This window comes from Eurypyga helias, unplaced genomic scaffold (genome assembly GCF_000690775.1).
Source record: "Eurypyga helias isolate BGI_N326 unplaced genomic scaffold, ASM69077v1 scaffold26676, whole genome shotgun sequence".
Lineage (NCBI taxonomy): Eukaryota > Metazoa > Chordata > Aves > Eurypygiformes > Eurypygidae > Eurypyga > Eurypyga helias.
Genome location: NW_010256388.1, coordinates 2,989 through 12,357, shown reverse-complemented (window position 1 = coordinate 12,357; position 9,369 = coordinate 2,989). Strand labels below are relative to the sequence as shown.

Here is a 9,369-nt window from a genome sequence, read left to right as displayed (position 1 = left end):
GGCAAAACCAGGGTCTGCATCCCCACCGTACCGGTCACAGTAGAAGGGAGGCTGGATACATTCATTGCCCAGGCAGTCCTTTGTCTGCACTGGGGCCTCACAGCAGTAGATAGATAGCTGTAAAAATATTTTAAAATATGTGGCTATATATGCTTATATAGAATAGACAGTTGACAAATTTAAGAAAATGAACAGATAGGCAGGTAATCTGGTGAAATCAGTATCTGAAGTGAAAAAGTCCTAAGTGTAATCATAGAAGATGAACCCCTTGCAAGGCAGAAAGCCCAGGGCTGCTTGACGTCATTCAGAGCCGCCTGTCCATAACATCCAGCTCCACTGAAATCCAGAGAGATGGCTGCATGCGAGCTGCTTTTTGTGGACAACACCTGGGCTCTGCGAACTCCTGAATTACACGTGGGGATTGTCTGGGAATGTGCTAGTTGGCCACAGTCAAACCACGCCAATAAAAATTTTAATAATTAAACATTTAAACACTGGAGTTATCTACCAGGGAATGCTCCCTGGTGCTGTTTCATTTGCAAGTACGGATATTTATATGGCTTGAGATTTCTAGCTCTGTTTTTTTACTGTTATTGAACACCTGCAGTTCTCTCACTTTGCTAGAAGTTCTGTGTATGTAAAACTGCTGAGAAAACAGTCTTTTAGATTATGAGAATTTTTGAACCCAGAGATTTCCCTTTTGAAAAGAAGAGGGGTTTGTGCATGTGTGTATATATACATACATATACAGGCACATATATAAAACACAATATATATTCATATATACCTATAATTATATCACTGCAACATTGAATGTCAGTCGAGCAATATTCTCTAGATGCATCATAGCCAAGGGTTTCCAGCAGAACAACAGAATAATTTTGCTAAGCACAGCAGTAAAAATGAGACCTGTGGGACAAGGCTACAATACAGCTATCTGAAGCGAAGATAGCCGGCCAAGGAGTGGGACAATATGCAGTTCTTTGACTTGTGTAAACAAGCAGAGGCAAATATCAGCAAATTTGCACTTTAACCACAGCATCTTTTTTCACTTGCAGAAATTGGTTTCACCATACAAAACCCTGTTAACACAGCTAGATGTAAATGGACTCTGTCAGCATAATTTTCTGCTTTTCCAGTACTTAGGGAAGTGTCTTCCTTCAACTGTGACAATTTGTGCACTCAAAAGAACAGTGACTATTTGGTGACCTTTGTAACTCCTCTTCTCCAGGCTTTGTTTTATTCTGAGACTTCTCTGTTGATATTCTGGGTAATGCAAGCCAGCCCTAAGGCTTTGTGACAATTAGTACAAATGATGCAATACGAACCTTTGATATCTCAACATGTCCCTCTTTGGATGCTGTTGAACGCCTTTTTGTCTACTGTTGCTGTTCCAGGATCAAGCCTGCTGTGTGGCCAAACCTTCCTGATCATAAAAAAACACTGGAGCAACTATGCAAGAAGCCAAAAAATGTATGTACTTCCACTGTTGTTTTCACCTGAGTATAAACTACGGGGAACAAAACTAACACTCATGACAGGGAGTATGTGCATTTACTGCATAAGCTGGGGCATCTTTCAGAAATTACTTCTATGTTTCACTGAAGAGAGCCCACATTTGCACAGGCTCATGCTAGTCAAGGGTATGGAAATAACACAGCTATGTGCCTGAGCTTTGACTTGTGCAAAGTTAACTACAGGGGCCTGGAGAACTTGATGTATGAGGAAAGGCTGAAGGACTTGAGTTTGTTTATAGAAAAGAAGCAGTTCGCAGTGAGAACTACTAATCACAACCTTCCAATACCTAAAGCGTAGGTAGGGAGGTGGTGGCGGTGGTCTCACCACAAGGCTGCATGGTGACATGGTGACAGGACCAGAGGCAACAGGCACGTGTTGCTTCAGGGCAAACTTTATCTGGATATAAGAAAAAACTTATCTTTCTCTGTGAGAAGTATTAAACAGTGTGTAGGTCGCCCAGGGAAGAGGTAGATTCTCCTTTGCTGGAGATGTCCAAGGCTTGGCTTGACAGGGCTCTGGCTAATCCAGTCCAAGTCCTGCTTCTGGCAGAAGGTTGGACCAGTTGGACTCCAGAGGTCCTTTCCAACCAAGACACTCCAGTGAATCTGTGAAACTGTGATCGTAGGGCTGGATGGGGACCCTTTGCAAACATCCCTGGTGATGTCCATGTATCCTTACGCGTCCAAGAGTTGCTCATACACCATGCAGTACATGAACGCTCTGCCAGATAAAAGCCAGATGGACAAATATTACAAACCATAAAGTGTGGGATTAACCTGTTGCCTTAAAACCTTGTGTCTAGTGCATTTTTTCACCAAGAAACTTGTCAGAGCTGGTCTTTCCAGTTGGTACATTATTAGCATTTTCTTCATTTAATAAGAGATCTAAGATGACTCTCCCACCCTCCCTTGCTGCCCAGTGCAGGGATGCCCAGTGTGTTCCAGGAAGTCATGGCAAACTTTTACTTCCCTCACTGCTGAATTAGGAAGGTAAAACTGAAAGGAACCACCTGGGTTGTCACCCTTATTCCTGTGGAATGGCAGGTGTGCAACGGACGCGTGGCTCGGAAAAGTCTGTGGAACATCAGTTCCCACCACGTTGCATGGAGCACAAAACTCTCTCCAGTGGTGCTGCCTGAAGGAGGCCACTGGAGAGGTTCAGATTAAGATGGAAATGGATTTTAAGCCACATGATAGTTTATTCTCTGGTAACCTACTGTTCAGCCTGCTCAGGGTTACTTTCAGAGTTAAAGAAATAAAAAATATCCTTTCTAAAATCAAATTAATTATAGAATCATAGAATCATTTAGGATGAAGAAGACCTTTAAGATCATCAAGTCCAACTGTTAACCTTATTGTCAAAGTACCTTTTCCTTTAACCTAATACACACTGTTAACTTACCATGCTGTTCCCTTTGCCACGCAGAATTTTGATATAAGCTTTAACCCAGAGAGTTTTGGTTACGTTCATATCCATAAAGTGGATGGCATTCGAGCAAAAGCAGAACTGGAAAATTTTCTGCAGCCATCAACTGCTCCAGAGACAAACCTTCCAGAAAAATTTAAGAGAGTATCAGACCTGAAGATGATCCCTGCGATTACAGACAAAAGCAACCTAAACCTGTCTGTGACTTACGGAGGAATCTGGCCAGCTGAAGCCCTGCAGAGACTTGTGGGCACCAGACAGTTTTCAGTCACTGATGGAAACTGCAGCTCCAACACATATGAAGTGTGTCACAGCAATGGGGTGCCCCTGTGCGATGATGGTTTCAACCTTTCCTCAGCTCCTCCCCCACGTCCCTCTGGCCAGCCTGGAGCAGAGCCCCAAAATGGTGAGACCATATCCCAGATGCTGCCCACCAGTGAAATGAGGTCACCAAACAACGAGGAAGCCTATGTCACAATGTCTAGCTTCTACAAAATTCAGTAAACCCTACAGGAATGACAGCATACCATTTTTTCCTTCTGACACGAGCAGGGCACTGAAGCTTTCTGTTTTGTTTTCCTGCACCCCGTGAGTTCCTACACCTGCAACACACCCGGCTTGCAGTGCCACGTTGTACCTGCAAGGAAGGAGGTTCTCCCACGTTCCCACAATAAATGGCCTAAACTCAGCTCTTCCTATGCTGGTAGCAATCTCCACCACAGCAGAAATTAAATTTAATTCAACCTGACTTTAATATCCAGATGCAATTAATCCAGCGCAGTGACACTGCAGTCCTAGCAGAGGATCACAGCACGGCTTGTAAAAGTTAATGAACTCTCCTGTTAACCTCTTGATTGCAGAGTTAAGGTTTTATTAATTCCTAAGCAAGAATTACATCAACAAATTCAAGTTAAATAGAATCCAATCTCTTTTAAACAGTGGTCGGTCAAGAGTAACTCCTTTGCAGTCAGGGGAATTCCATGAGTTTGCAAAACACCAGTAAATGAGAGTTGTTATCAAGCATTAGTTGCCTGGGGATTCAGGAGCTTGGTCACCACAAATGCAGTTTGCTGACCCCCCAGGAAAAAGGGCACATGGACTCACTTTAGGAAGATGTTTTCTCAGATGCATTTTTTTTTTCCCTTTTTTTTAAAGCGAGAGATTAAAATGAAGCAAAACCCTACATGCCACTACTTTTTACTGTTGGCAAAGATCCGTCCCGGAGCCAATTTTAGAATCCCTAGGTAGTTCTACTAGTGCTATATATTAAAGAGCTTCAGTACTTCATGTACTAGTATCTAAGAAAACAAAACAAAGCCAGTGAAAGGCCACGTCCCACCTCTTCCTATAAACTGAATTAGGGGCAGTAAAACGCACAATGCTGACTTTCTCTGCAGCTCTTGCACAAGCATTAGTGCAGCGTGTAAGTATTTTCTGGGACGGAAGGCCTGAGCGGACCATGTTTGTTTGCTAACGTTATTCCAAATGGCTGCGGCTGCATGGGAATACTTCTGAGTTTGGCCAAGCAATGTTCTCATGCAACATCTCACCTAGGAAGACGGATGGAGCATCATGGATCCTGCCGGTGATGAGAAGACCTACATTTTATTAAAAGTACCTTGTACATTGCTTGGGGATAACTTTTTTTTAAAAAAAGTATTATGACAGAGGAAGGCATCCTGTCCCTTTCCATTCACCTTTCTTTGGACTCTCTGCCCAGGCCTGAGGGGTTCCACGTACCTCCCCTTACTGCCTGCCACGCAGAGATGGCTGAGCCACTTCACAGTCCCTCGGGGATGCTGCGTACTGTGGAGCACACGCTTGGAGACAAAGCTGCTACAGCCACATGGTTGCATGACAGCCGAGCAGTGTGGCCATGGGAAATCCAAGCCGCTTTGCTGCGCTCTGGGATTGGGGTTCACCTCACTGTGCAGTCTCAGCTCCTCTAGCTGCTTGAAATTCTTCTTTACTGAAACGTATTCACATTACAGAGTATAAAGGTGTAAAGAGTCCTCTCTCATCCTCAGAGCTGCTCGAATTTGTTCTGACTGGTAACAATCACTGAGATGTCGCTGTATTTAATGTAACCTGCTGGAGGAAAACAGCACTCCCAAGGCAGCGCTCCACCTCCACCCTGACACCAGGGAAACCTTCAAGCAGTTACCACCCCTTTGTGCAAAGGCACCGAGGATTTGGCTCCAGGCATTCCAGTGACATTTTACAGAATGTATTTTATTGCTGTTTCTCACCAAATGAAACATTTATTAATGTAGTAGAAAAATACGAAAGCCTTGGACATTCATTTGCTTTATAATGGTTGTATTTCTTTCCAAAAAGAGCTGCTGGTAATGCTCATACTCTGCTGACTTGCACAGTGTGATTGTAGATGGAGACAGACTGTGCTGGAAAGGTAGCGTCTTCCGGTAACACAGTGAGAAACCAAAAGGAAATAGATGAAGAAGAAAAAGTGCATCAGGAAAACCCTGCATAGTATGTGCTATGCTTGTTTTGAACTCATACACACATTTTTAAGGATTAAAAAGGATGTCACCAAATATTTGCACTATTTAAGCAGTAAGGTACCCATGTGTAATAGTCTCTCTGTCCAGAAAGGTATACTGCTCTTTAGTATAGAAAAAGTAGTAGAAATCAGGTGTTTATGTACTTTAATCACTCTGAAATAGTTATATTTTTCCTATGTAGTACTCAAATTTTTGCATAGCTGCTAATGTTTAAACAATCATTCTATTTTCTATGTCTTATTATCTTATTTAATTAGATAACATGTAACCTTGGGTTTGTAACGTTTTTACTGTATTAAAAGGAGGTGGATATTTGCATGACTTATTTATGCTGCTCTAATTCAGTCTTCTAATATAGATCTATGAGGATAGGACTTACTCTGTCCTCACTGAAGAAAAGCTAACTCTATGGGCTCTCCCCTGCTTCAGGCAGGACAAATCTCAAATAAATCCAGACAGCTCAGAGGCCTGAAAGCACTTGCTGATAACAGCAAGCAGCACCCTCCCTTCATCACCACCACCCTGCAAGCCAGGGAAGCTTCTCTGCACCTCCAGTCCCTGTGTTTCAGACTGGGCATGCCTTTGGTCATCCTGCCTTTGATTGTCATCCAGCCCTTGCTACACAGCAAACAGAGAAGTAACAGCTCTGGGAATCAGGCGGTTGAAGCCCATCTCCTGCCCATGGCTCATAATTGCTCAGGCAAGCCAGAAGCTGTGCCCAAGCCCCCGTGTGCAGCTGTGAGTCTGCACCATGAGCACCAAAAAAGAAAAAACCCTCGGGCTTTGATAGCATTGGGATGTGTACAGTAAGGCAAAGTCCTGTAGACACTGGGTCCTCGGAGATGGTACTTCATTAATACACTGCTGAATGCTGACAAATGCAACTGATAAACAAAGCAGCCTTTTGTTAATGATGTTCATCCCAGCTTTTCTTAGTGGGAGGGTATAGACCAACTTATGCCAGACATGGGGCTACTTTATTCCAGGATTGCACCCGGGTGTTCAATGAAGCCTATCCAGAAAAGTATCTTTCCAGGACAGCATCAGTGAGCACAGCCAAACTGAGGATGGTTAAGGGTTAGAATTAAGGTTTCTGAAGGACCCTGGCTCCCAGAAACACACATGAAACCTCTTCATTGAATGACATCCAGCTGCTACCAAGCCAATGCCAACAGTTGGCTCATTCCAGCCATGTTTAGCCAGGTCCTGTCGGTATGAGCTTTCACAAGTTAGATAACTGTTTGGGAATTAGACTGGTCTGAAGTGTGCAGAGTCTAGCAGTCTCCTTCAGGTTTGACAATCTGGCACGAACTGTGGGAGCTAAACCTTTTGGAGAAATTTGCAGGTGCTGAGGTCCAGTGTTAGAGCAGTCTTAGTATCAGCATCCTTGAACATCATATGCTGTTTTATAGCCATCAACATAAATTTCATGGGTGTATACAGATACAACAGGTCTCAGCTTCCTTTTGGAAAAAATGAAATCCAAATATGCACCAAAGCAAGAAGGACCACAAACGCTTTTGGCCAGCTTTTAGATACGTATTAGATAAATGAAGATACAGCCACAGCGATGTCTTTATGACACTTCACCAGGTCAGGACTGTGTAGTTTCTGTGTTCTACAAGAAAAAGAGTTTTCCCCATAGCTGTTCACAAATTCCTGTCAGACTCAACGTCCTCACAGGGGTATAGCTCAGCTTTCACACACTCCATGTACCTTCCTCAGTTCAGCATAACCTTCCTCCTCCACACTTTGCGCCTCCTGTGCTCATACTCAGCAACACACACAAAAAAGGTCTCGGTGACCCTGGTTTCTATGCAGCTGCTTTGCAAACACCGTGCCTGGGGCTGCCTGCTCCTCTCTCCTCACGTACACATCGGGCTCCACCACCTCGTCTGTGCTCATGGCACAACACAGCTGCTTTCCCGTCTTCGTTTCTCCCCTCATCCACCCGCTGCTCATTTGCCTTGTGCAAACATCTCCTAGCAGCACATGAATGCTAATCTGTGAAATAAGTCTTTTGTCAGTTATAACACTGAGTCACAGTCTAATTTTAATGACGCTGAAAAATGTTAATTACCTCTCAAGGCGATACTTTTCCCCTGCTGAATTTATTAGTTTGTTTACCAAATCTTCTCCTCCTGTGCACGTTCATTAGACGGGCAGATAACACACCAAAACGCTGTGTGTGTCAGTGGGGTGGCAGAAGACCAACTAAGCGAGGGGAGGCAGGGGAACTGTTTCTGCCAGGGCCAAGGAACGGTTGATGTGCGTGATGCGCAGTGAAACAAAACGGTGAAGGGGTGGCCCAGCCACCGCTGCCGCAGGGACACATGGCTGAATTTGGAGCAGTTTTAGGCAGGCACAAGCTGACCGTGAAGCCGGCAGCGTATTTCTGCAGGACAGGAGTTCAGCCCCTTCCAGGCTTCTTAGCAAAAGTGTTTATCGACTTGAAGGCCATATACAGCAATACTGCAGTGCTGCAGCCCTGGGAACAGCAGCAGGTTCATAGTCGATCTGCTTTTGGCTCAAGGGTGTTATCTCTTTGTTTGTGGGTTTCTGAAGCTATCCTTTAAAACCAGCTAAAATGTAACGTAAAGGAGACTTAGCATCTCTGCGAAGAATTATTTTAGTGTCAGAGTTCCTTATTGCTGTGACCGTGAAGCCTCCCAGGCAAACTCTCCTGCTTGTAACAGGACATTGGCACAACAAATCTAATGTACAGACACGCAAGAAAACAACCGATGATGCCAGTAAATGCCAACTGATAATTTCCACCGGCTCTCCCCTCCTTCGCCCAGGGCAGCTCTGGATTGTGGCTGTTCCCTGGCTTTTAGGCGCCACCTGTTGAAAGCTGGAGCCACATGTCACAGCCAGCACTGGGACCACGGTGACATCGAATGCTGCAGCCCTGAAAACTTCACTCAGACGGTAACTGGAAAAAAAAGCCCCATACTGGCAACAAACTAAACTGCGTTTCACTTCTTCATAGTCTCTGGTCCCAGAGAAGATGGGACAAAGGAAAGCAAAAAGTCAGAGTTTCCAAGATTTCTTCATCATTAAAATGAAGTAGGCATCACTATCCACAGAAGCACTAACTCCAGAGTAGTAGTTCAGAAATTCCTCTTTTGTAACCTAAGAATGAGGAAAAACAGCATTTACAATGTGTCATGGCTGTGGCCCAAAGCAAGATGTTTATGTAACACATCCCCAGATTTTGCAAATAATTCTTTTTCATCTTCCAGAGAAGTCTGATCTTGAGGTCAGACTGTTCCAATCTGACATTAGGATGCATGGCTGCACCACTTTCACACAGCGTTTGGTCTGATGGCAGTGAGGTCAATGGATTGAGCTTCACTGGGAAACAGAACTGTTGCTATGTCCTTGGAAAATGAATATAGGAGAAGTTATTTCAGTTACTGGTAAATATTGATTGCGGAACCTAGATGTCACAATGAAATTTTATCAGTCCAACATTAGCACCATCACAAAATCAGTATAAAAAGCCCTAAAAGTTAGTCAAGCAATAAAAAAAGAAAAAACAAAGCAGAAATGCATTGGTGGAAATGTCTACAGGAATAAATCTATGCCACAAAGTCAGAGCTTCTCTAGAGCAATCTGCTATTTTTTTCCAGATAATGTACATAAGCTAAAAAAAAAAATAAAATCTTCCTTTCTTTCTCATTTTTCCTACTTGCCAAGACATTCAACACTCTGACTCCCAGCCCCACTCTTCCGCTGCAACTGCTGTTGGGACCAACAGCAATGCTGGAAGATGGGAAGAAGCCTAGGTCCAGATTTTGACAGTGTCGTATTTGGGGTCATCTGAGGTTTTTGCATCCTACAGTGCTCCCTCCCCCTGCAGCCTCTGTGGGTGTGAGAGCTGAAGAGGTGCTAGAGCCAA

The 9,369-nt window shown here is 44.0% G+C and overlaps 1 protein-coding gene across 1 annotated transcript in view; it reads left to right on the top strand.

Annotated features, from left to right (window-relative positions):
* Positions 1-3,447, top strand: part of IL7R (interleukin 7 receptor) — a 15,343-nt gene extending 11,896 nt beyond the window's left edge. The window contains exons 7-8 of the mRNA XM_010153659.1: positions 1,398-1,473; positions 2,944-3,447. Of these exons, the coding sequence (XP_010151961.1) occupies positions 1,398-1,473; positions 2,944-3,447 (580 nt within the window). The remainder of the gene's footprint in view (positions 1-1,397; positions 1,474-2,943) is intronic.
* The last annotated feature ends 5,922 nt before the right edge of the window (positions 3,448-9,369 follow it).